The sequence below is a fragment of the Podarcis bocagei genome (assembly GCF_964188305.1).
Source record: "Podarcis bocagei genome assembly, chromosome: 14".
Taxonomy (NCBI): Eukaryota; Metazoa; Chordata; class Lepidosauria; order Squamata; family Lacertidae; genus Podarcis; species Podarcis bocagei.
Genome location: NC_138139.1, coordinates 32380947 through 32407614, shown reverse-complemented (window position 1 = coordinate 32407614; position 26668 = coordinate 32380947). Strand labels below are relative to the sequence as shown.

Sequence of the window (26668 nt, the reverse complement as noted above, 5' to 3'; positions counted from 1 at the left end):
GCTGTGCTGGGTTTGGCAGAGAGGATGGCTCAGTCCAAAGTGCTACTCCCTCTTCCTTGAATGCTCTAACCTGCTGGCAGGGGCAAAGGGGAGGAGCGGCATATCATACAGAGCCTTGCAAGTCTCGCTGCTGCTACGGATTTCACCACTCCTGCTGGTGGTAAATTGCGTCTGGTGAGTCGTGGCAAATGGCTTGCTTGGCCTCGTGGTTAGGCCCCGTGGGCTACCAGTTCACTACCTTGGCCTGCAGAGCTGATGTCTCTGTCGCTCTTCTGCTCCTGTGGAACTCCCTGCTGCTTGAAGTGCAACCATCTTTTAGAAACATTGCAGGACTGCTTGGATTGGATTGAGAAGATCTCTGAACCTGCCTTGGAGCATGTGGGGGAATGCTAGGCTAATTATTTTTCTCTTGCTTCTTTTTAGGTATTTGACTTCTTGCTCTCGCTTCGGGCTGACTCTCTCCACCGACTGGGCCTGGCTACCAAAGAAGGGCTCATGAAATTCAGCCCCTACTGCCTCTGCGATTTTTTGTAGGTTTTGTCTGATTGTAGCCACTGTTTCCCAAAAATAGTTCTGCTATGTTCTAATCTGAGGCTCCCTTGTACCATGCTGCCCAGAAATTGAAATCTCAGTTCAATTGGTGGGCCCAGCCTCTAGCTCTGCAGTGGTGGCCCTTGTGCCTTTGGAAATCCCAGCAGGTCTGCACTGGGCAGTGACACTTCAGGGGTTTTGAAAGGCCTTTAAAGACCTATTTGTTTCAATTGGCCTTCGCATGAGTAAGCTTTCTCCCATTTACTGGATTAAGGATAGTAGATTATGTGATTGGAAGATTTGAATGGGTTTCCATTCTTTTAAAGGGTTTTGGTAGTAATGGTGTGTGTGTGTGTGTGTGTGTGTGTGTGTGTTGTAATGGGTTTTTATCATTGTTAATCCACTTTGCACGGACAAGTGGCATGTAAATATTTTAAAGATAAATAAAGCCACTTGGAACATGGGTTCTTCGTAAGGTAGTTGTCAGTTGTGCTTCTTCAAGACGCTATGGTCTGGCAGCAGGCTGATTTTTCCTTCTTCTTATGTCACAGGGAACCAGAGAAGAAACCTGCCGGCACCCTCTCCCCTCCCTCGGGAAGCCCCAGTGTGCCTCCCCAGAGCACGGGCATTCGTATGGGCCACTTACCTTACTCCGTTTTCTTTGGAGTCCTCCTCCAGTGCTTGAAGCAAGTGAGTGATGAACCAAAACCTGGTAACTGGATCCCAAGCTTCAGATCAGGGATGGGGAACTGGATGTGGCCCTCCAGCTCTCTTTCTGGCCCTTGGGACTCTCCATAACCCATCCATGGCTCTGCCTTCTTTGGCCCTGCCCATCACTGGCATGCTATTTTATTTTGAGAGTAGTGCCTTACGAAAGACATTGCACATCATGCTGAAGTGCATATGGAGCACTGCATATCAAACCTAGTCATTTTTAGTGAAAACTAAAAATAAAAGTCCTGCTGGAAGGGTCTAGTTGCCAGTCAGGAATGGGGATATGAATGCTGACTTTATACCAGCTTGGTTCCCTCCCAGTGTTTAGGCCTACAACTCCCATCAGCCCCAGCCAGCATGCCCATGCTCGAGTCAACCCCAAGGTCATGTGGCTGGGCTGGCTGGGGCTGATGGGAGTTTTAGGTCAAGACATTGGGAGCACCGCTCTGGCAAAGGTTGCTTAATGTAGCCGCATGGTTGCAGCCTTGCTTCCTGGAGATGGAGCCTGGCATTCTATCTGCCCAAAGAGTGTGATTTGCAGCCGGGCTGCAGTTCTTTCCATGCCACCCTTGAACTCCTCTGCTCCCCTGAGTGTCTCTTTCCTTTTTTTCGGTTGTAGGAGACAGACTGGAAGGTGCTGAAGCTGGTTCTGAACAAGTTACCGGAGTCTCTGCAGTACAAAGTGCTTTACTTAACATCCCCTTGCAACATTGACCAGCTGTCTTCTGCCCTCTGCTCTATGGTAAGAATGTGCCTCCGAGCATCCAATTGGGGCAACAAAGGTCCACATTAGGGAGCTTTTGATGGTTGCCCTACAGTTGTGGCATGCATTAGTGTCATGGGAGAGCTCTCCAGTGGAGAAGCCTGTTGTCGTTTGCTGAATATCTTGTCTGCTATTCATTGTAAGGCCCTCGGGTGGGTTGCAACAATGGAGAACAGGAGTGGGTAACCTGTGGGTGCCTCCCTTTGGATTCTGTAGCAGTGACTTTTTGTGTGTGCCGCCAGCTTACAGACAAAAAGATGACCGAGCGCCTGCGGGGCACCCCGGAAACTTTCTCCCGTAACGATTTGCATTTGGCTGTGGTTCCAGTGCTGACTACTTTGATCTTTTACCATAATCACCTGGACAAAAGCAAGCAGGTATTGTTGCATGCGCAGGAACTGAGTGGGACGTGCTCAGTGGGTGAGCCAGGAGAAGGACACTGCTGCCAAATAAATAAATATGGCTTAACTTGAGCTTGGCTTTCCTTGACTTGCATTTAGCTGTTAAACAAGAAGCAAAAGACTTGTAAGTCATCAATATTTTTGTGTGGCAGTCTCTGTACTCTGGAACTCCCTGCCTGTTGACACCAGGCAGGTGCCTTCACTGTGGTCCTTGCTTATTGCTTGAAACATATTTGCTTAGGCAGACCTATCCAAGCAATGTAGAATGCTAACGTGTATGATAATCTCTTTTTAGTTTACTGTTTATATATTTTTTAACTGGCTTTTACAATCATTTTAACGTAGGTGTTGTTTTTTTTGGGGGGGGCGGGGCGGAGACAAACCATTTGGAGCTTTTATTACAATCAAGCTATGAATTTTGTTCATATAGTCATGTGTGAATTTTGTTAAATTAAAAGGGACACCCAGAGAGCCCTGCACCGAAGTACCTGTAAACGCATTTGAACTGAATGCTTGGTAATGTTCTGTTTGTGTCTTTGCCTTCACCCAGCGGGAGTTGGTGTATTGCCTGGAGCACGGCTTGATCTCTCGCTGCGCCAACCAGTGTGTCGTGGCTCTCTCCATCTGCAGCGTTGAGATGCCAGATATCATCATCAAGGCCCTGCCTGTCCTAATAGTCAAGCTGACACATATTTCAGCTACGGCCAACATGGCCATCCCCCTCCTGGAATTCCTTTCAAGTAAGTGTATGCATATTCCATTCTTGCTTTTCAGCGTGTGAATTACAGCTCAGGAGAGGAAGGGACCTTTGCTTTCCCTCTGTGCAATTTTTGAAAATCTGTAGGTAGATTGGATGGCTGTGAAAGATGATTGGACAAGTCTGTGGAGGATGATAAGGCTATCCATGGCTACTAGCCATAACAGCTCTGCTCTGTCTCCATGGTCAGAGGTGGCAATGCTTCTGAATACCAGTTGCTGGAAGCCACAGGAGGGGAGAGGGCTCTTGTGCTCAGGTCCTGTTTGCGGGTTTCTCACAGGCATCTGGTTGACCACTATGAAAACAGGGTGCTGGACTAGATGAGCCACTGGCCTGATCCAGAAGGCTCTTTTTAGCTTCTTATTCGGTACAGTCAAAGTTTCTTTCTGCGACTTTTTGAAAAGCAGCAGCTTCCCCCCCCCCCAGCTGTGCCACAACATAAATCTGATTTAGAAAGCCTTCCAAACCCTGCATGTGTCTTGCTGTGTAGTGTGAGAGGGATGGTGGGTGGTTTGGGGAAGCCAAGTCAGAAGCCCCCTGTGGCACGTGGAGCTAATTGTGTCCTTTGGCTCTGGAGCAGGGGCGAGGGGCTCTTTTAGCCCAAGGGCCACATGCTCTCCTGGGCAACCTCCTGGGGTCCAGATTTCTGCAGTGGATAGGCAGAGCAACAGGTGCGACTGGTCTTTTGTGCAGCGGGTTATGCTCTAGCCATCGCCCCTCCATCTGGGCAAGAGGCTTTATTAGAGTCCAAGGACATATTCCAGCCAGGGCAAAGCATCTGAAGAGGAATGCAGAGCAGCAGAGGCGGCTAAGCTCCAGGGAGAGTCACAAGGGCTGGATAGGGAGGGCCGCATTTGGCCTCTAGGGTGGTGTTTCCCCGCCCATGCTCCAGAGAGGCATCCAGATTATAAGCACATGGTGGTGACCTCTGTGATTCACGCTGGAGAAACCTGTACCTGTGACGGAACAGTTTGGGCATGTTTTAACCATGCCCAAACCAGCCCCCCTGTAAACAAGGTGTGTGTGAAGTGGGTTTCTGCTAGCCATCCCATCTGCAGCCAGACTCTTTTACTGTTTCCTCTTTTCCCAATCCCAGCATTGGCCCGTCTGCCTGCCCTCTACAGGAATTTTGCAGCTGAACAGTACGCCAGCGTCTTTGCCATCTCCTTGCCCTACACAAACCCCTCCAAGTAAGTTGTGGGTGGGTTGTGGTGGTTGTTTTGGTGGAGGTGTTTTGTGGGATGTGCTGGCTGAGGCTGGTGGGAGTTGTAGTCCCAAAACATCTGGAGGCCACCAGGTTGGGAAAGGCTGCTATAAGCTATAACCAAGGCAAAACTCCCTCCCATACATCACCATACATCATCTGTCGTAACTGTTGTCCTCTCTGTTTCTCCAGTCTGCACAACAAATGGCGTGTGTTTGTCAGCCTTTCTCTTTAAATTTTATTTTTTTGGCCTTCAGTGGGGAGTTTGGGTGCCTTTCCATGATTGCACACTTTAAATCCTGTTGTTAAATAGAAACATTCCCCTTAACCTTTTTTATGTTCTAAGTTTCCAGCTAGTATAAGTAATATCACAGTGTGATGCTAATGACGTGTTGCACAGTAATTAACATATATACTATTTTAAGCATTGCATCTTGCCATAACATGATCATTCCCCTTGAATGCCTTCCAGGTTTAACCAGTACATTGTGTGCCTGGCGCATCATGTCATAGCCATGTGGTTTATCAAGTGCCGCCTTCCCTTTCGGAAAGACTTTGTCCCCTTTATTACCAAGGTAAGCTGGTTGCTGTGCCTGAGAAGCACAGGGGAAGAGCTGTTTTTGGGGTGGTTTTTCAATGTGGCGTAGATTCTCAGTGGGCTGGTCCACACTAAATTTTGTTCTTGAGCTTTACAGTTTGTGATTTGTCTTGAGGAAGCAAACCACAGGTTCAGGTTTGGGTGATGTACTCAGCCAAACCATGGCTTGACTCATAGCAGTACATTAGCAGGAGGACCTGGAAGCAGGGGGTGCAGATTCCTCCTCCTTCTCCAGGAACTCTTGAGCTGGTGCTTTTGCACAGTTTGGTTTAGCATTATGTGTGAACCGGGTCATTATATGGCTCCAGCCAAACATCTTAGCAGAAGGCAGACAGGGATTAAGGCTTGGAGGAATTTGCTTGGGGACAGAGACTGAGCCAGGGAAAGGGAACCTGCTGTCTTCTGGATGTTGCTGGACTCCCATCGCCCAGCATGACCAGTGATCAGGGATGATGGGAGTTGAAGTCCACAACAGCCAGAGGACCACAGCTTCTGCATGCCTGGACTCAAAGATCTCAGTCCTGCCACCCTCACAGGCCCAGTTTGGTGGGCAGAAAGGGAGAGGGCCTTCTTGGTAGCTGCTCCTGGATTTTGGAACTCTCTTCCTAGAGAAGCCAGACTGGCTTTCTCCTTGTCCTTCCACTGGCAGGGGAAGACTGTCCAATTCTGACAGGCGTTCGAGAACTGGCTGGTTTTTAAGGAAACTGTTTTTAATTGTGCTGTTTTCATTGCTTTTATTACCTGTATTCTAATAGATTTGTATTTTATATTGTTTTAACTCCATTACAGTTGAATTATTTTTTACGGTTTTTCTTTTATATGTTTTTAGCTTTTTGTACAGTGGTATCTCGGGTTACAAACCTAATTTGTTCTGGAGGTCCGTTCTTAACCCGAAACTGTTCTTAACCTGAGGTGCACTTTCACTAATGGGGCCTACCGCTGCTGGCGCACCGCTGGTGAGCGATTTCCATTCTCATCCTGGGGCAAAGTTTGCAACCCGGAGTAACTACTTTTGGGTTAGCAGAGTTTGTAACCCAAAGTGTTTGTAACCTGAAGTGTTGGTAACCCGAGGTACCACTGTATTTTGTTTTAATTTGTGTAAGCTGTCTTAAGTCCCTCTCCAGGGAAAAGGCGGGATATGAATGTAAATATAATAATAATAGCAACTTTTAACTCTTCTTTGTATTCTCTTTATGACAGGGTTTGCGATCAAATGTCCTCCTCTCTTTTGATGACACACCAGAGAAAGACAGCTTCCGGGCTCGTAGCACCAGCTTGAATGAGAGACCGAAGAGGTAGGTTGTTCCCCGAAGGTCCTCTTCTTTTTACAGCACTTTGAAGTGCTTTTTGTTAAAAACACCAATTTGTTGCCTTCTGGGGGCTGCTACAACTTTTCTGATGGGTCAGGTTTTATGCCAATGAAACTACTTGATTTTATTCTGATGATGGTCCATGCTCTTGCAGCTGAAAGCTGTCCTACCTCGACTCATTGCTCAGTCCAGTTTGAAGTGTCCTATTTTGCCTCCTCTCATCCTGCAATGCAGGGCTGGAAGACCTGTAGCCCCCGACTGTCATTGGACCCCAACTCCCATCACCCTCTGCCAGCATAGCCAGGTGTCAGGGATGATGAGTCTTGTCGTTCAACAGTAGCTGGACGTTCCCTACCCCTGCTGTAATGATCAGGTTGCAGCCCATTGAGCTGGTGGTTACAGTGGAACATTTTGTAAGCTTTTCAGCACCAGACTTCTTCACCCCCAATCTGGAGAGGGAGGAAAAACTCTGCAAAAACATTATGATTTGTTCAGAGATAACTATGGTCAATTGAAAGCATTAAAGCTGCTTTCAGTGGGGTTTTTTAAAAAACTGCGGGTAGCTTTTCTGCTTTGGCTGACTTTGCATTCACTGTCCATGCAGCAGTCTTTGGGTTAGGGATTCAGAGTTGGTTTGCCCCTGAATGTCATTGGTTGGGAATCACAACCAACTGTAGTCACTTCCTGCTTATGAGCTTCCTGTTGGAGCATCTAGTTGGCTGCTGTGAGAACTTGTTGCTGGACTAGAAGGGCCACCTTTGGGCCAATTCAGCAGGGCTTTTCTGATGTTCTTGTGTTCAGAACTTGCTAGTGGTACTGGTGTATTCCATAGCAATTGCCATTGCAGTCTCCTGGCCTGGCTGTATCATTAGTCTTTGGGCCCTTCCAGACTGGTGGTGTCTTTTTGGTCTTCATGTCATGGATACAACATTAATGCATTAGTGCTGGGTCCGTCCACACGTCCTTCCCGTTTATTAGCTGTTCTGCAGCGTTTCTCCCAACATTACCAGAGGGTATCCTCACACTGTAGTGCAGCGAAAAATAAATTGGAACATTTGTGGTATGAAAAGCTACAGGATTTCAGCAGGAAGTTTTGGGACATGCACCAAACTGGAAACAGAGTAGGATGTCCCCCCAAAAAACTTCTACAGATGCAAAGTGCTATGAAAGTGGGATTGTGCACAACAGCCCTGATACCAAACCATCATGAAGGCACAATAAAAAGGAAGTCTGGAGGGGCCACATGGAAAACAATGTGGTGTTCGAAGTGCCTTTTGAATCTGGGTGACCCAGGTTCAGATCTCTGCCTGCCCATGAAGCGTGTCTGCCCCTTCACCACCTCAACAGTGATACCCTCAAGCTTTTTAGGCAGAGAGTTTTCCAACTAGGCCCATGAAGTTCCAAAGGTGCATGGCCTACCTTTCATTTCACTGCCGCCCTGGGAATTGTTTTGTGCCTGCAAATTAAAGCACAGCTGGTGATATTCTTGACCTCGGAGTTACAAACGAGGCTCTCCACTTCTCTAGCCAGCCTTTTTGTGTCCGTCATTTTCCTTTTGAGTTGTGGCTCCCATCGCCACTTCCTTGCCTTGGCATTTTTGATTTTACTAAGTTGGGATACTGTTGAGTTGAAAAGTTGTTCTGCAAGAGGTACTTTCAAAACACCCACTGCCATTATTCTGGGAGTGGCAGTAGCCACGATTTGTAGTTGAAAAGTAGCAGGAGTGTCAGTCAACCCTAAAGGGCACCTTTGGTTGGATGCAAATGGTTTGTGTGTGATTTGCTTCCTGGTCAGAAAACCCACAAGAAACCCCAGATGTGTGTGTCTGCTCTGTAAAACCAGGAACCTCTTGGAGCTCCTTTTCGTTTTCTGGGTATGAAACACGCAAACATATGCCCTGGGTGTTCTTTGAGCAGGAGATACACCCTCCCTGTGTTATCTATTTTTTGAGTCATTCAGGCAGCGGTTTCACCCTCAAACCTTAGTGATAATGTTGCAGTGAGATCCAGCAGCATAAATGTAGCCAGGCATTCCCCTGAGGGAACTTGCTCACTCCATAGGTACATTTTGTTTTGCTGGAGACACTTCACAGAAGGGAAAATAGCAGAAGCTGTTGCTACTTGCGCTTTATGCTGCCCTCACCCCAGGAATCTGCTTTAGACCTTGATGTTGGGGCTGATGATTCCATAGTCTTCTGTCTTGACATTTAATTGGGTTTGGGTTTTGTGAACTGTGCCTCTGAGCTAATGCATATTGCACATTCCCTACCCACTGAACAGGCACACTTTTATTATTTTTGCTCAGGGCTCCATAGTATTCCAACTGCCACTTTTATTTTGTAACATTTATCAATCTGGGGTAGAATGGGGGAGATGTTGGCTGTCTTTCTGTTGTCTTTTTTCATTTTTGAAATGTTTGTTTATGCTTTTTGAGTTTTGCTTATTGTGTTTAATTCCCCCCTCCCTCCTTTTTTTGGCATCCTGTTTTTTTTTTGTTTTTTTTTTTACATCACCTTCCGGGACTTTTGTGGCCTTCCAACCTCCATCCTTCCACTGATTTTCCTCCTGTGCAAAATCACACCTCCTTTACGTGGGGTCTTGGTGGTGGTGCCGCTGCCTGTTCTTCACCCCTAGTAGCTTTAAGATAGCCAAAAATGCCAGGCAAAGCTTGAATAATTCTCCTCCAGTGAAAGAGCTGAAAGAACCCTCTGGTGTCGATGCCTTCCGGTCCCGCAGCATCAGTGTCTCTGACCATGCAGCCCACAGGTAGTGATTTTTGGAGAGCCACCTGGGCTCGCGGCCACATTACTTGCTATGATGGGGAGGGTGGCAGATGGAACAGAGGGGATTTGCATGCTGGGGTTCTTGCATGATTTCCTTAGAACTGAGCCCCACCCAACAAGGTTTGCTATGCAAGTGCTTTCTTCTGTTTGCCTGTTTTAAGATTGAAAAGGACACACAATTTAACGCTGATGCAAATGTAGGTTTAGTTGCAAGACCCCCATTGATAAAGATGTGAGAGAGATGTGAGACAGCTGGTTTTGGTTGGGCTTGACCTTTCCCCCCAAATGGTGGTTGTTCCAAAGGCAACTTCTTGAATTAAAAAATAATAATTAAAAGTGCTGCATTTTATAGGGTAGCTGTCACAAGACTATTTAGCCATAGGATGGACTAGAAGGTAACTTTACCATGTGGCACAAGAGACCTCTTGATATAAAGTTTTGATAAGCTGGTGATCAGATCTGTTCTGTGCTGTCCTGTTATTTTGTACAACACAATGTGTTGCTTAAATTTTTAGAGGGATAGCCCTTGGGTTTGTCTCCTGTAGCAAAAATGACAAAAGTGTCTTGTGACACCTTTTAAAGATGAACAAATTTATTATGCTATAATAGCTTTCATGGACTCAAGCCACGGAATGCTGTGTTTGATAACGTGACCTTGAGTCCATGAAGATTTTGCCATCATATATTTTTTAGTCTTTGAGGTGCCACAAGGGGCTCCTTGTTTTTCAGGTACCCTTCACTTTGGGGGCTGCTGATTTCTTTAGTCCTCCTGCTATCCCACGGTTAGATTCATAGAAAGTATAGAAAGGAATGTCAGTTTATAACAGTAATGACCTGGCACAATCCTAACCATGTCTACTTGGAAGTAAGTCCTACTGAATGCAGCGGGGCTTACTCCAAAATTTGCAGGATTAGGATCACAGCCTTAATGAGCTCTTAAGCCCCCATAGTCAGCAACTGTGTCTCTTGGAGGGCTGCTTAGAAATGGAATCCAGGTCTGTGACTACCTAGCCTGATAAGTGACCTGCTTGTAGGTCCAGTTGCCACAGATGCCATACAGCTACAACCTCCCCCCCCCAGCAATTGAGGGGTTAGGCAAGCCTACTCCAAGCAGATGAAATAGCCCCTCTTTAGTTACTCTCCCTCCTAGATGTTAAGAAGACACATAGGCTCTCATGATCCCATATTTCAGGTCAGTCTCCTTCATTGAACCACATTCCAAAGTTTGATATCCATAAAAATACTGCTAAGCTTGTGTATGTGTGTCCCACCCACCCCTGCCTCCCAGCTTGCTGCATGCTGTAGAGATTGTGAGACAACTGGTTTTCCTTGTCCATTGTGCTTTGGCAAACGTCCGACCCACCTTTTTCCAGCCGGCTGCAGACCTCCATCACCAGTTCCAGCCTGGGATCTGCTGACGAGAACTCTATGGCTCAAGCGGACGACAGCCTGAAAAATCTCCACTTGGAGCTGACGGAGACCTGCCTTGACATGATGGCTCGATACGTCTTCTCAAACTTCACAGCTGTGCCCAAAAGGTTTCAGTTCTTACTTGAAGCCCGAGTCCCCAGCCCTCTTTCAGGGATGGCTATTGTTGGTTTTATATGCCAACTGCTTTGGCTCCTTATTTGCTTCTCAAAATGTGATACGCCCTTCCCTTATCGTGAAATATTATGCCCCTTATAATGAAGTATGAACTGGATCTTCGTCACCTTTCTGCATCCTGGTGCTGCTTTGGACTATCTACCAATAGGCCCCAACCAGTGTGGTCAGTGGCCAGGAATGATGGGATTTGTAGTCCATCTAGAGGGCACCAAGTTGGCTAACCCTGGCTTAGATGGCCTTAAAAGGACTGGATGTGGGAACCAGTGAATTGGTCTTATTTGCCATGATAGCTCTGTGGAGTCCCCATGATCAGAAGGAACATCTCTCCGGTGGTAGGGAATGTCCTGTTTTGTGGGCAGAGAATGCTTTTACCTGATGGACCTTTGGCCGGATTCATCAAGGTGGTTCTTCAGTTCCTTCATTTCAGCCTTCCTCAGCCTGACGCCTGTCAGATGTTTTGTTGGACTACAGCTCCCAGGAGCCCCAGCCAGCACCGCTATATGATGCTGGAGCTGATGGGAGCATGACTATATTGGCTGGGGATGATGGGAGTTGTAGCAGCTGCTTTAATTCATTGCCCATGTCTTCCCGATGCTTCTAGGTCTCCGGTGGGAGAGTTTCTCCTTGCTGGAGGGAGGACCAAGACGTGGCTGGTGGGCAACAAGCTGGTGACAATCACAACAAGCATCGGGACGGGAACCAGGTCTCTCCTGGGCCTTGACTTGTCAGAGACACAGAACAGCACAGAGGCAAGGTAAGCCCTGATGCACCTCTCACCCCCTTTAAAAAATAATAACAAAGCAAAGGAGACTGGGGAAATGACGCTGGGCACTCTTAAAACTCCAGGGGTTGAGGGTAGGGAAGATGGGGCAAATAACTATTGTGGGGTGTTGTCACAGAGTTTTTAATTTTGACTAGGGGTGGGTGTGGAAATGGGAGGAAAGGGTTCCTTTGCACAAAGAGCCTGGTCTCAAAATCTGTCTGGGACTGGGAGGCCACTTGCTCACCCTTCTCCGCCTTCTGCCACAAGAGGATGCTCCCTTATGCTGTTTTACACAGGAAGAGAGGAAGCTGCCTTTTACTGAGTCAGACCATTGGTCCATCTAGCCCAGTACTGTCTACACTGATTGGCAGGGGCTCTCCAGCGTTTCAGGCAGGAGGCTTTCTCAGCCCTACCTGGAGACACAGGGGCTGGAGCTTGGGACCTTCTGCATGGAAGGCAGGTGCTTATCGCTTTGTGCTGCGGCCCTTCCCCATCTACCCCAGTTGATAGCAGCGCTGGAGGGTCTTGGCCTTTCCCAGTCTCCTGGTCCCCTTAACTGGAGATGGTGGTACGCCTGCTGGGGCTTCTGCATGCAGAGCAGGTGTTCTGCCACTGAACCCTGGCCCCTCCCCACAAGATCTACCAGCGGAGACAAATTAATTCCTTTGCGGACTGATGGCATTCCTTCTTTGGATTCCTAGCTCCGACCACACCTTGCAAGTGAGGCAGACCAAAGAAGCTCCAGCCAAGCTTGAGTCCCAGGCTGGCCCACAAGTGGTTCGAACCCGCAACCGTGTTAGGTCGATGTCCGGTAAGGAGCCTCCCCTGATTTCTCTGTATGGAAGATTCAGGTGTTTAGAGCCATAAGGCTTGCTTATATTGTTTGTTCAGGATCAGGCCTAGCAACTGCAGAGTAGTTACTCCTGAGACAAATGGGGTTTGAGAATGTAAGAGGAGCAGCCTGCTGAATCAGGTCCAAAGGGGCCCATCTATCCCAGCATCCTGTTCTCACAGTGGCCAGCCAAATGCACCAGTGGGAAGCCAGCAAGCAACAGATACACTTTCCTCATTTGTGATTCCCAGAGGGATAATGCGCCAGTATTTCAGTGGCAACTGGTTGGCTAAATTGATGGTGCTCTGAAGGATATGCATCTGTCCCCAATTCACACACTATGCCAGAGCTTTGTGCAGCAATGTAGAAGAAGGTGCCATGGAATTTTGACCTGCTGTTCCCTGGTAAATGCATCCATAGCCTTCAGCTGATTATCCAGCGCTTGCAGGCTGGAGCTGGTAGGAGTTGTATTCTAAAATGGTGGTCTAAAATGGTGGTAGGAGTTGTATTCTAAAATGGTGCTGACTGGGGGAGGGGCTGATGGGAGTTGTAGTCCCAAACATATGAAGGGCACCCAGTTAGCAAAGCTTGGCTTATTGTGACTGTTCGGCTCAGCAGTTCTCCCTCCTAGAATAACAGGAGTTCTGTCCTTATAAGCAACTTCTTAGTCCTACCTACTTGTTTCCAGTTTCTGGGGCTTCTCTGTGAATTCCTCTTCTCCTTGTTTGCTAGACAGTTGCCCAGGCTTGACCTGGTTACTCGGGGGCTAAAGAACCAGGGGCTTGATGTCATTCTCTTGTGCTTGAATCCTGCTTGCAGGTTTCCCACAGGAATCTGGTTGGCCACTGTGAGAATGCGATGCTGGGCCATGGGCGTGACTCAGCCAGCTCTTCTTAGGTTCTCAGCGCTTAGTCAATAGAAACTGGTTTGGGAGAGGTGCCTCTTAGTTTAGCCTCTACCAGCAGGAGACGCATTCTGACCTCAGTGGAGCCCACCACAATCTCCATACAGCTGCCTGTTGAACAAGTGTTAAGGAGAATTCACAGGTGTGCAGAAGATTCCCCCCCCCAATAAAATACATCACCTGAACTACTTTAGGGTCTGTCTCTGCCTTCTGATTCACACTGGTGATTGCTTGCCCTGATAATAAAAGCTTTGGATATGAGAGGATCCCCCAGGCAGAGGATCTTTGTACTGCTAGATCAATACTTCGGCCCTAGAGTGGGATTAACAGTCACTGGAAGCCCCAGGAGGGGAGGGTGCTCTTGTGTTCATATCTCCCTTGCAGCTTCCCTTGTAGGCTTTTGTTTGGGCACTGTGAGTACAGGAGGCTGCACTAGGTGGGCCACTGGCCTCATCCAGCAGGCGCTTCTTATATTCCTAAGCACACACAGTTCAACTCTGTTTCTTCTCAATAGCTGCGTATGTTTTTTGTATCGTCTTTGAACCAATATGCAGCCCCGCTGCAAAATCCTCCTATCTTCTCTGCTTCCTCCGAATGTCCTTTTGCCATCCAGGTGGCCACGCCTTGCGGGTTGGGGCATTAGACACCTCCACCTCCCATTTCCCAGCCACCCCGATGCCCCAAGGATTTCAGAGCTCTCTTGCTCCTACTGCTGCTCGAGCGGAAAAGGCTGCTCCCGGGCCTCTACAGAAGGAAAAGGCCAACTTGGCTGCGTACGTCCCCCTGCTAACACAAGGCTGGGCGGAGATACTGGTGCGGAGACCGACAGGTAGGCCAGGTGAAATGTATGCCTTCACAAATATGTAAAATGGCATGTGTTGGTCACATGTTCCCATGTTGCTGAGTGTAAAGGGCTTAATCAGTACCTTATCCTAGAATCATAGGAATGATGTAACACTGTGCGTTATTATAGGAGTCTTTAAGGAATGTGTCCTAGTTGCAGCCCTTTGTTTATGTTGTGACACGGACAAGCAATGATGTTCCATCAGCCTGGTGAGAAGTGTTTTGTTATAATGCTAAAAAGCAATTAGCACTTGGAGAGAGCACTTCTTACCATGCCTTATGGCTCTGGTGTAGGGGACCTCCAGCGTTCCGTGTAAAGTTACCAACTGTTCCCTAACGTGAAGATCAGTTATGGTGCACAAAGTCCTGTGGAAAGCAACTTGCCCATTGCTATCTGTTTTCCCCCTGCTCTGTATGTAGCTGCAGGGAAGTGTGGCACGAGGGGCTGGAGTTCAGTGGTAGAGTACATGCTAGGCATGCAAAAGGCTCCAGCTTTCATCCCCATCATTCCCTGATCAGGAGCAAGTGACAGAAAAGCCACAGCACAGGGCAGGAGGGGCCCACAGGCTGACCTGGCAAAAGGCAGCTTCTTGTGTTCTTATGTGATTCTTTTAAGGCTGTGCATGGCACCCCCAATCGAGTCTGGGACTCTGGATCAGCCCTGATCTGACTCTGGACAGTCTAGGACCAACATGGACCAGGGGCCTGAATTGATTTGGGGTGGGGGCGGTCAGCCCTAGCATTTAATTAATGTTTTAAACATGCTGTTGGAAAGGGAACGTGTTGATCAGTGGAAAGGTTAATCCTGCTGGAATCACCAGCACCTTTCCTGCAGGCTGGGTGAAGCAGATCCTGCAGATCCTGCCTGCCTCCCCTCACTCCCAGGCGATCCGGAGCTCTCTTGGCCTCATTGGGCCAAAGCCTGGGTCAGCCTACTTTGGGTCCAGGCATTATTTGAATCTGGTGCACAGCCCCAGTGTCTTCTAGGCAGAGCTCTCCATTCACCTAGGAGGCCAGTGCTGGATGTTTGAGATGTGCGTAACCTGGAATGAGACCCTGCAGGACATTTACGAAAGAGGGAAACAAGACTGTTGTTATTAACTGGGATTTTATTTTATTTTTAAATCTCAGTGGCATGTTCTGCTTTGTTCTGCATCTTCACCTTCCCACCACTCCAGGTAACACAAGCTGGCTGATGAGCCTAGAGAACTCCCTGAGCCCGTTTTCCTCGGATATCAACAGCATGCCCCTGCAGGAGCTCTCCAACGCTCTCATGGCGGCCGAGCGTTTCAAGGAGCACCGCGACCCCACCCTGTACAAGTCCCTCTCGGTCCCTTCCTCCACCTTGCCAACGGGGACTGCCAAGCCGTACTTTCTGCAGCGCTCAAACACAGGTGAGGCAGCGCAGTGGCTGGCCCAGGAGAGGGGGTGCGAGGATGAGACCATAGCTAGCCATTCCCAGCCAAAGTGCTTCATGGCAGAGCCACTCTGCTTTAGGAGAACAGGAGGCGCATGCAATTCACCTTCCTAAAAGGAAGTCTTTAATCTAGCCTGAAGCCCAGCCACTGTTACAGCAGGCCATGTGTGGGGCTAGCAGGGGCTGATGGGAAGTGTAGTCCAAAACAGTTGGAGAGCTCCAGGTTCGGGAAAGCTGCCTTAAGCAATTAGAGATAATTCCATAGAAGTTAGATCATGCTTCTTGAATAAATTATGCTGCCACATTCACACCATTCATGGAAAGCAGTATGGGGTAAGGTAAAGGTAAAGGACCCCCTGGACGGTTAAGTCCAGTCAAAGGCAACTATGGGGTGTGGCAGTCATCTCGCTTTCAGGCCAAGGGAGCTGATGTTTGTCCACAGCTTTCCGAGTCTTGTGGTCAGCATGACTAAACCGCTTCTGGCACAATGGAACACCGTGACGGGAGCCAGAGGATTCTTTGAGGGAATGACTTTTTTAAAAAGTGGTATTACATTTCTTTTAATGCATGCTGTGAATGTGGTCTTGCTGAAGAAATGCAGGATAGAAACATAAATACTTAGGGTTGTATCCAATGTTATCCCTATGTGGAGTAGACCTATTGAAATTCATCGGCATGACTAAAGTCGGGTTGCCATACATCTGGATTTTCCTGGATCCCCCCCCAAAAGAAAGCTCAGCAACTTTCCCTAAAAAAGCCTTTTGTGTCTGGATTTTTACTTCTTGAAATATGGCAAACCTAGACTAAAGATTTGTAAATTTCAATGGGTCTGTTCTGAATAACAGTTGGATACAACTCTGAATAATCCATTTTACTTATGTGTGTATAATTCAGTCATAGAAAGAAGCACACTGCCCATTTCACTAAACAACAGAATGTGTGCTTCTGCTGAGGCAGCCTTAGCCAAAGAGTGTTTTGATGAATGCATGTTTCACTCATGAGTCTAGGTCTCCTTCCCGAAGTTGTCAGGGCAGACTGGGTGGACTCTGTTAAAGCTCCCTTGTTCTGAAACAATGGTCTGCAGCAAGAAGGGGGGTTAGAGACTTCCCTTGCTGCTCAGGTCTGTGTTTATTTCAAACACCAATGTTCTGTGCCAGAGTAGCTCAGATTCTGTAACCTGGCTAAATTATGCAAATTAGTATGCATGGTTTTCTTTTTCTTTTTGCATAATTTTTTCTGTGATCTTTTTGTGTGCGTAATTTTGTTTCTGCTCATCATGGGGAGAAAGGCACAGATCTGTGCAAGAGCCCTGATAAAACTGGGAATGTTTCCTGCAGTTGCTCTGACTTCAGCCATCGCCCCCACAAGCACATATTTACACAACCACAGGGACTAGAATCTTGTTTCTTTTTATCCTGCAGGCAGCTGCATATCCCACATCTTTTCCATTCTCCTTTGGAATTGCAGCATTGCGCACAGCTCTGCTGCAGCCCCGCCCACACGAACAGTGTCCCGTCCACTCACCTTCCAGGCCCCCCCCCCCCGTTTCTGAGATTTAACCTGTTGCTACCCACTCACTTTCTAGCTAATCTGAATAGCCCCGAGGACAGTAAATGAGGCTACTGGTGGGTTTGTTTCTGTTTTTAGATGGAAATATAGTTAATGCCCAGATTCTAAATATTGTGCACTGTGCCACACACTCTTGGCCAACCTGGAAGGCATCAGGTTGGGAAAACTGCTCTCCCAAATTTTACACCTGTGCAGGACAGATCTCAAGAACAGAGAACATGCATGCCTCCTGGCATTAAACATTGAAATCAATGGCCATGACTTCTGTTGGTAAATTCATTTCAGGGGGTCTACTCTGAGTAGGACTTAGTTGGAGACAACTCTAAATTCAGGTGAATTTATTATTTCGGTCACAGACCAGTTTAAATTCAAGTGTAATTGACAGCATCTAAAGTGCGGTGTAAAAAAAAAAAAAGTAGTAGTGTTCAGATGCCCATTTGCCAGGAAATTTTAAGATGCAAGAACCTGGGAGCTAGGAGCTTTTCTTTTTCCTGGTGCTTTAAGGCTGAACCGCTGTAGTGATGGAAGTGCTGGTGGTTTCCCCACCTCTTTGGGTTGTATTTTAGTTTAGGGAAAGGGAGGGTTTGGGGGATAAGTGACTAATCTCATATCTCTTTTCCTGACCATACCTACCTACTTGCATAAGCCGCCTCTTCTTAACCATTCCATTGTCCAGTATTCAGTGTGGGTATCTGGATGTTTCTCCCTCCCTTCTCTCATTGACTGATTTACAAAGCCCAGAACAACTTCATTCCAGGGTGCCTCAGGGACCACCTGATCCCTTCCACCCCAGCTCAATCACTGAGATCATTGCAGGAGCATCACTGGCCATTTCCCAAGCTGGTGAAGCTCATTTGACAAGGAACTGAACCTTTCGTGCCATTGACCCAGTATTGTGCCTTTGGAGACTGTTCCAGCCTTTAAACACCTGCTGAAAACTTCCCCATTTTGCCAGGCCTTATTTGGGCAGTTAAGAATACATCTTTCCACAATAGTTAGCTGATTTCTTATTTTAACACACACACGGTTTTATGTACATTTGCTGTACGTTGCTCTGGTTTTTGTTTTATGAATTAGCGGTATATAAATATTTGTATGAATAAAAATACTAACGCAGGGCAAAGTCCACTGTCAAGTTCTCTGCAAGGCCTTTTGAAGTTCTTGCTCTTTTCATTGAGAATTGCGAAGGAGGACCATCTGCTGCATTGCACCATGTTGGATGGCTCCATCCTCGTTTGGGGCAGGGGTAGGAGCAGGAAACTCACCCTGTAACACAGCCTTTGGCAATATGGTGCCCACCAGATGTTTGGGACTATAACTCCCATCATTCCCAGCCACCATGGCTGATGAGTATTCTGGTCTAAAATGGCCAGGTAATAAATTAAAATCATCCCCATCATCCCAAGCTATGTTGCAGGGTGTGATGGGTTTTGGTGTCCTCAGCCCCCAAAAGCTCAGCCTTGACTACACCTCTTCTAAGTGCTCTCACACTTCCCTACCCTGTTATTTTCCTCCCATGTATTTTGTTGAAGCTGACTCTCTTTCTGATTATGTGTTAAAACTCGGTGCTTTAATTTTATTTATTTATTTTCTCCATAGAGTCTCTTCCTCTCTCTCTTCCTCTCCTTCCTTTTTGATGTCATTCCTCCCTTGGTTTTCCCTTCACAGTGGCCTCTTTCTCTTCCATGTACCTGACCAGTTCTCAAGAAAAGTTGCACAGGAGCATTTCCTGGGCAGGTATACTTGCATATCTTTAAAGGAGGTTTATTAAAAATAATAATAATAATAAAAAGAAAAGCAAGAAAGAGGAGGGAGGGGGAGCAAGTATTGACATAAAAAGAAACAAGCACTGTGATTCATAGAGGCTGCCTTTCCTCGTGCTTCCATCCACTCCTTCCATGTTTTATGTCTGTCCCTGATCTCATTGCACTCCAGGGATGAAAATTCCAGTGGGCATAAACAAGTCCAAGCCAGACATGGCCTCGGTTGGTCCATGAAAGCTCCATAATGCCTTGGTTTTGGGGTGGGTGGGGAAGCTCTTTATAGGCAGGCCGCCAAACTGCAGGGCAGGGCTGCCCAATGTGGTTGTCCACCAAATGGTGTTGGACTTCCAATTCCTACCAGCCCCAGCCAATGTCACCAGCAGCTGGGGATTATTATACCTTTATCCTGGCCTTTGGCACCTGAGATGTTTGTTTACAGGGCCCATCCTATTCCTGTGGTTGTGTTCTGTTTTAACTGTCAGATTTTAAATTGTTGTGACCCACACTGGGACCTGCTGGTGAAGGGCAGGAAATATTATTATTATTAGTAGTATTAGTATTAGTATTATTAGTTGCATTCTAACATCTGGAGTGGACCACATTGGCTATCTCTGCTATAGAACACAGAAAGAAGGAAAGTTGCAATTCGGGTGCAGCTTAGAAACAGGAAAAACTGAAACTGCCAATGTTTTTCCACCTTTGCCTTTTGTTCAGTTTTGAGTCTTTCACTTCCACCTCCTAACTCTTTTGTGTGTTGACCCTGCAACCCATCCACAAATAATACATCTATCAATCAAAATTCTATCTGAATTAAGGCAAGGAGGTTAAGAAATCTTTCAGGGGGTGTCTCCTTCTGTTGCCCACTCACGCGAAGGCTGCAATCTAGACTTTAGCCTTTGCCAGTCTTGTGCTCCTCAGATGTTTTGGGATTATTAATGCCTAACAGCCCCAGCCAGGATAGCCAAGCTCGCTGGGGCTGATGGGAGCTGTAGTCTGAAGCAGCAGCAGCAAGAACAACAGTTACATTTATATATTATCTTTATCTTCCAAGGATCTCAGAGTGGTGTACATGGTACTCCTCTACCCCATTTCATCCTTGCAACAACCCTGTGAGGTAGGTTAGGCTAAGAGATGATGACTGGCCCAAGGTCACCCAGGGAGCTTCATGGCTGAGTGGGGATTCGAACCTTGATGTCTCCAGTCAAAGTCTCAACGTTCTAACCAATACACCACACATCTGGAGGGTACCAGGTTAGCAAAAGCTGCAGTCTAGAGATCCTTTTGGTTCTGCAGTGAACAGAAGCAGAAGCACAAAGCGAATCAATGCTGTTTTCGTGCAAAGGACAGAACATTATCCTTGCTTAAAAAAAATATTCAAGTAAAATTCTCATGTGGCATTGCTGCAGGTCACCGTTGGTTGCTATGTTGGTGAGATGCTGTTAAAATGTCCACCGGCTAAGGCAGGAGCCTCTCACTTTGAACGAATCTCGCTTTGAACGAATCTTAAAAACCTTGGTTAAAAAACAGCAGCCATTTCACTCTGAAGCATTAGAGGAAACTGGGCAGGGGTCTTCTGGCTTGGACAGTTTAGCAGATCAGCACGTTTGTTTGAGGGGTGTGTGTGTTTTGTGTGTGTGTTTACAGCTAACTCTTGAATTTCTGCTTTGAAATAACTTTTTTTTATCTTGCAAGCTGCAATCAATATCCCCCCAAGCTGCTGCAGTGGTGGTCTTGTCTTTCCTTGCTGGTTTTGTTAATTTCATTTGTGTGCCGAAAACTATGTATTTTTTAAGTTTGTTTTTTTGGGGTGTGTGCAGGGGAAAACAATCTCTGCATGTGCAATTGGCCTCTATCTATTTCTTGTCAGAATCTGCTGTGGTTCTGGAAGAAGGAAGCCCACCGGAGACGGATTTAAAAGACGCAGAGTCTCGCCTAGAATCTCAAGAGATTGAAGACTTTGAAGCTGTGTGTCCGGAGCAAGGCCTAAGCGAGGAGAAGGGGGTCAGATGCCCCGGGACATATAGTCGGGTCAGTAAGCTCCCTTGCTTGATCTTGAATTAAACCTGTTGGGGAGAACTTTCCATTGAGTGGAATGTCCCAGGGAGAACGTGACGTTTTTGCATAATGAGACGTTCTTGAACTTTCTTCAGATAAATATCCCTTTCGTGAGTTGAGTGTGCACACATGCATGGGGTGTAGGTTTAGCTGTTCTTGTCAAAGAGGAGTGTAGTTTCCATGAATCGTAGAGTTGGAAGGGATCCTGGTGGTCATCTAGTCCAACCTGCTACAATGCAAAAACCTTTTTGCCTAATGTGGGGCTTGAACTGAGGACCCTGAGCTTAAGAGTTTCAGATTCATATGCAACATTCTTGACCCAACAAGGTTGCCTCCAAGTGGTTTCATTTCCTTGTTTATTGGACCAAGTTCACAGAAAAATCTCTATGCGGTTTACATATAAGAACACACACACACGAGAGAGAGAGAGAGAGAGAGAGAGAGAGAGAGAGAGAGAGAGTGAGAGAGTTGACAGAACTTTAAAATACATGTATGGGCTGCCTTGGACTGATGGGCTGTAGCCCAAAGCATGAAGAGGCTTTGGCTGAGGCTGCAGTTGAGTTTTCAGGGAAATTTTGATGTTTCTCTTCATGATCATCATCATCATCAGCTTATTTATAGCTTGAGAGACTTTGGGGTTGTATCCATTGTTGTACAAGTGGAATTCTGCTTGCACAGCAGGACTTCCTCTTCTCCTCTCTCCCATCCCCCCCTAAACGCTCCAGAGGGGAAGTGTTTTGCATGGTAACATAGGACGCTGCCTTATACAGAGTCAGACCATTGGTCCATCTAGCTTGGTATTGTCTACACTGACTGGCAGCAGCTCTTCAAGGTTTCAGACTAGGTTCTTTCGCAGCCCTCCCTAGAGATGCCACTGATGATTGAACCTGGGACCTTCTGCAGGCAATGCAGATGCTCTGCCGCTGAGCCCACAGCCCTTCCAGGAGCAGAACAGCATGTTGGATGCAATCCTAGTACAGGGAACCTTGGGCCCTTCTGATGTTGCTGAACTCTCATCAGCCCCATCAGCCAGTGTCCAAGGATGATGGGAGTTGTAGTTCAGCAATACCTGGAGGGCCCAAGGTACTTCTGTATTAGAGCTTGGCAGCTGGTGGCCTCCTGGACACACCATCCAGTTGCCAAACTTCCCTCTGTCTTCCTTTTTTCACTGGGCTGCTTGGGAAATAGAAACAGGGTTGAGGGTGGTCATCCCCTCTCCTCTATCAAGGGTGCATTCTTCTCCACATACTTCAGGCAGGGCTGCCATATAATCCTAGAATTGTAGAGTGGGAGGGGACCCTGGGGGTCATCTGGTCCAACCCCATGACATGGAGGAATCTCAGCCGAAGCATCCATGGCAGATGGCCATCCAACCTCTGCTCGAAAACCTCCAAAGAAGGAGAGTCCAAAACCTCCCGAGGGAGACCATTCCATTGTCAAACAGCTCTTCCTGTCTGAAAGCGCTTACTGATGTTTAACTGGAATCTCCTTTCTTGTAACTTGAATCCTGCAGAAAAGGTCTAGCTTCCCAGTGCCTGCTTGGCCAGATGGGTTGCTGTCAAGGGCCATCTTCTCTCAAGTTACCTTTCATTGACCACGTCTTCACCTCCCTTCTCCCCTCCCTCTGCCCCTGGCTTTGTAGTCCTCGTCGACATCCAGTCAAGAAGAGAAAGTTCTGAAACCAGATGATTTGGCCCCCATGGGCATCCCCATCGAAAGAGCCCGGAACTTGGAAGACAGCCGCGAGTTTGAGGCACTCTCTTTCCAGCCTTCCCAGCCCCTCAGCAAGTCCAGCTCATCTCCGGAGCTTCAGACCCTCCAGGAAGTCCTCAAGGACACCGGCAGCGAAGAGCAGTCTGGGAAGCTGAGCAGTGATGGGAAGTCCAAGTCTCAGTCGGGACACTTGGAAGGGGAGGCAGCCGGGAGCTGGCTGGGCAGAGGGGAAGATGACCGCCCCCCTGGGGCGCCCAGGGTGGGCTGCAGTGCCCCTGTCTCTTCTCCGCGCTCCCCAACGGGCCACCGCCCCCGAGGGTACACGATCTCTGATTCAGCACCCTCGAGGAGGGGCAAGAGGATTGAGAGAGACCCCTTCAAGGGCCGCGCAACAGCTTCCAACGCGGAGAAAGTGCCAGGAATCAACCCAAGGTGAGTGAATTGTGCATGTGAAGGGAGTACTCTTTCATTTTTCTTCCTGACCACATCAAAGACAGATTCGGTGTCCAGATCAGTGGGTCTCAAACATTTTTGGGCCTCCACCTCCTTGGTCCCATAAACGAAAACCCTAGTGCCCCCTACCCTCAGGGGCGTAGTATGTTGGGGAGGTGGGGCTTAAGGGGCCATGACCCCAGGCATGTTTTTCTAAAGGGGCGTGACCAGGCACCCCCATGATGGGCTCCCTCATCAGAGCCTGGCTCCAGTGCACAAGAGAGCTGCAGAGACTCATGCCCAACACCACCAGCCACAGCTCCATTCCTGGGTCAAAGCTGTCCCTGGGACAGAGAGAGGAGAGTGACTGCCAGGTATTAAGCCCTGCTTCTCAGTGTCCTGGGAGCGTTTGGCTGGCTAGTGTTTGAAGCAGAAGGCTGGCATTGATGTGCCTTTTCACTTGATCCCACCACATCGTGTCTGAATTTGTCCAGTTGCTTTTGGCAGGGCTCACTTGTACGCTTGGCTATTGCTGTTTGTAGAGGTGGAGAGTTCTACATGCTAAGATTGAGCCAAAACCTTTAGAGATAATAGAATTAAATCTATTTTAATGTTTTCTCCTTAGCTTTGTGTTCCTGCAGTTGTATCACTCTCCTTTCTTTGGTGATGAATCCAACAAGCCCCTCCTGTTGCCAAATGAGGTAGGTTTGAGCATGTCATTTAGGTAGGTTTGAGCATGCTCTGTTTGCCAACCCCACATACCCTCTAACCCCTTTGCTAACCCCCATACCTGGCCAGCCCCTCCTCCCTTTTCATAAAAGATGCCAAGGTGGCTTTGACCATGCATGCCATTCTAAAGCTTTCCTCATTTATTTTTTTATTCTTAGACGTTTGAGAGATCAGTTCAGCTGCTGGATCAGATCCCCCCCTACGATACCCACAAGATTGCAGTACTATATGTTGGGGAAGGGCAGGTAAGGGCCGTGGGCATCAGCTTCCTGGATTTTTTTTGGCAGAAGGTGCTCAGGGATAAGCTGTTCCTTCAGGAAACTGTTCCCTTCTGCTGCCTGCGAAGTTTGGGGGACCCTGGGTGCAAAAGGGCCTCCTTGGTGGTGGCCCCCTCATCTCTGAAATGGCCTCCCCTCTAAGGTGCATTGGGCACTGAGATTGTTAGGAGGTGAAGACGCACCACTTTGCCCAAATCTTTGGGAGGGAGGTGAGCATTATTATAAGTCCCTTGGTTTGAAATGTTCCTCTTGTTAAATTATTTGACATTCGTTATTTTAATCATTCTTATGCATATGTGATTTTGGGTTTTATTGTATTCTGCTTTAATCATGTTAGTATCTTTTGCCCTGAGACTATTTGCTGAAGGATGGATTAAAAATACTGCAAATATGTCTTCTAAAAGTCAGATAGTTGTTTATTTCCTTGACATCTGACAGGAGGGTGTTCCACAGGGCGCTACTACCAAGAAGGCCCTCTGCCTGGTTCCCTGTAACCTCACTTCTTGCAGTGAGAGAACTGCCAGAACCACATTGTAAAATGGCCTTGCAGAGGATCCATTTTGTAGAGGGACAAAAGAAGCTTCCTTACATGGAGTCAGACCCTTGGTCTGCCTAGCTCAGCATTGCCAATACGGACTCTCCAGGGTTTCAGGTCGGGGTCTTTCCCAGCCCTGGGCCAGCCTTCTGCATTCAAAGCAGATGCTCTACCACTGAGCTACGGCCCTTCCACATCCTAAAAAGGCCCCAGGTTTTTCTCTAGGTAAAATAATGTGGAACCCTCGAGCCTGTTGTCCACATAGCTGCTCTCGTGATTTTGTCTCCACCCCAGAGCAATAACGAGCTCGCCATCCTTTCCAACGAGCACGGCTCCTACAGGTACACAGAGTTCCTGACCGGCTTGGGAACGCTCATTGAGCTGAAAGACTGCCAGCCAGACAAGATTTACCTTGGTGGCTTGGATGTGTGCGGGGAGGACGGGCTATTTACCTACTGCTGGCACGATGACATCATGCAAGGTAGGCCTGAATGAGGGAGTGTCTCTGTGTTGAGGCTGGGTAGCCTTTGTGCCCTTGTTCTTTCAGGGATAGCGCTTCCCACTTTGCGGAGGGCTCTCTCAAAATTGGCCCAATGCAATTTGAAACCTAGTTTGTGCAGTGTGTAAGTTGAATGCCCCCCACTGTGAAGAATAGCGGGCCTGAGGGTGCCTTTAAGGGCAGCAGAGAGGGCAGTTGATGGGTGTGCCCCAGGGGGCAACACTCCCCCCCCCAGTCCCCTGTGTAAGTCCCATTGAGGCTCTTTTTTTTTACTTTCAGCATTGCTGCTCATACACTAAACAGACCTTCAACGGGGTGTTTTGGGATTCCAGCTCCCATCAGGACAGCTGTGCTCCCTTCTGCCCTGGCTGGGCCTGGTGGGAGTTCTCATCCAAAACATCTGGAGGTCACCAGGTCGGGGAAGGCTGGTTTAGCATATGAAACGTTTCCTCCTCCTGTGGCTTGAGACTCTGAACTGCATGTAGTCTTCCTCCCTCCCTCCTTTCCTTAGCCATTTTCCACATTGCGACTTTGATGCCCACCAAAGACCTGGACAAGTACCGCTGCGACAAGAAACGTCATCTGGGGAACGACTTTGTGTCCATCATTTACAACAATTCAGGGGAAGACTTCAAGCTGGGGACCATCAAGGTAAGGAAATGTGCCTCTGCTGAGTGGCTTGGGCCTGACAGATGGGCAGTTTGGTTCTGGGATGGATTTTTACGCCCGGAGATCATGTGGCGGATAGGAGCAAGGTTTTCCTGCAAGAATCACAGCTCTGTGATAAATGCCACGTCTCCTGTTCCCAAACTCAGGGGATTCAGGGGTGCCCCAAGCATTTCCCTTTGCCCTCACAGCCATGAGCCTCAAGTTTGGCTTGTGTCTGAGAAAACTGCTCCATTGTTTGGCACCGGACGAGATGGCCAGACTCTTCCTACTTTCTAAACTCCTTCCTTTCCATTCCCAACTGCCAGTCGCTACACATCTCAGTCTTAACTGGGAACATCTGAGAACCTCAGTATCCCTCAACCTGGAAACTAAACCCTGCCTGCAGCCTGTAGGATCTTCCTCCAGGAATATCAAAGTGTATTCTGTAATGAGCTTTTCACAGTAAACTGACTTGGGCTGATTAGGGGAATGAAAGCTGTTAAGGCCCAAACCCTTCAGCCTGATGGAACTCAAGACAGGCTTGCTTTCCTACCCTTGCTAAGGTGGCTGCAAGGGAAGAGAGAGTTTCCCCTGCCTGTAAGAGACGTCTCAGGCCCAGGCATTGCCCCTGGGCCTCGCTGTCTCTCTCCCCGCCATACACCCTAATGTTCTTCCCTCTCCAGGGCCAATTCAACTTTGTGCACGTCATCATCAAGCCGCTGGATTACAACTGTAACCTGCTCACTCTGCAGTGCCGGAAAGGTAGGCCCAGGCCTCTCTCTTCTTTTCCCCACCAGAGTTTGCGAAGGGTGTTACCTCCAGAGATTTCCACTGGCCTGGCTGTCTCAGAGCCTTGGGAAGGATTTTAGCTTCTGTCTTGGGTGCGCAGGGGACGAAACAGGATGTACAATTTCAGAAATAAAATTCTTAATGTTTATTTTAATTTTTTGGCTTTTATTCCTGGACATCTAAAAGCCATGTTTTCAGAGGTGTAGGGAGAAAAAGGTGTAAAGAGACAAGTTT

The 26668-nt window shown here is 47.9% G+C and overlaps 1 protein-coding gene across 6 annotated transcripts in view; it reads left to right on the top strand.

The window, feature by feature from the left end:
- The window catches only part of TSC2 (TSC complex subunit 2), a 45510-nt gene that overhangs the window by 16931 nt on the left and 1911 nt on the right, over positions 1-26668 (top strand). For 3 of the 6 annotated variants that reach the window (XM_081170812.1, XM_081170817.1, XM_081170816.1), the window contains 22 exons: positions 424-530; positions 1083-1221; positions 1865-1987; positions 2251-2385; positions 2960-3149; positions 4263-4356; positions 4843-4945; positions 6169-6263; positions 8912-9043; positions 10434-10598; positions 11267-11419; positions 12130-12239; positions 13778-13993; positions 15186-15401; positions 18662-18730; positions 20624-20784; positions 22454-22956; positions 23582-23657; positions 23844-23930; positions 24793-24979; positions 25509-25648; positions 26329-26407. In XM_081170812.1, coding sequence (XP_081026938.1) covers positions 424-530; positions 1083-1221; positions 1865-1987; positions 2251-2385; positions 2960-3149; positions 4263-4356; positions 4843-4945; positions 6169-6263; positions 8912-9043; positions 10434-10598; positions 11267-11419; positions 12130-12239; positions 13778-13993; positions 15186-15401; positions 18662-18730; positions 20624-20784; positions 22454-22956; positions 23582-23657; positions 23844-23930; positions 24793-24979; positions 25509-25648; positions 26329-26407 — 3280 coding nt within the window. The remainder of the gene's footprint in view (positions 1-423; positions 531-1082; positions 1222-1864; positions 1988-2250; positions 2386-2959; positions 3150-4262; positions 4357-4842; positions 4946-6168; positions 6264-8911; positions 9044-10433; positions 10599-11266; positions 11420-12129; positions 12240-13777; positions 13994-15185; positions 15402-18661; positions 18731-20623; positions 20785-22453; positions 22957-23581; positions 23658-23843; positions 23931-24792; positions 24980-25508; positions 25649-26328; positions 26408-26668) is intronic. The other 3 variants (XM_081170813.1, XM_081170815.1, XM_081170814.1) reach the window with 3 other exon arrangements.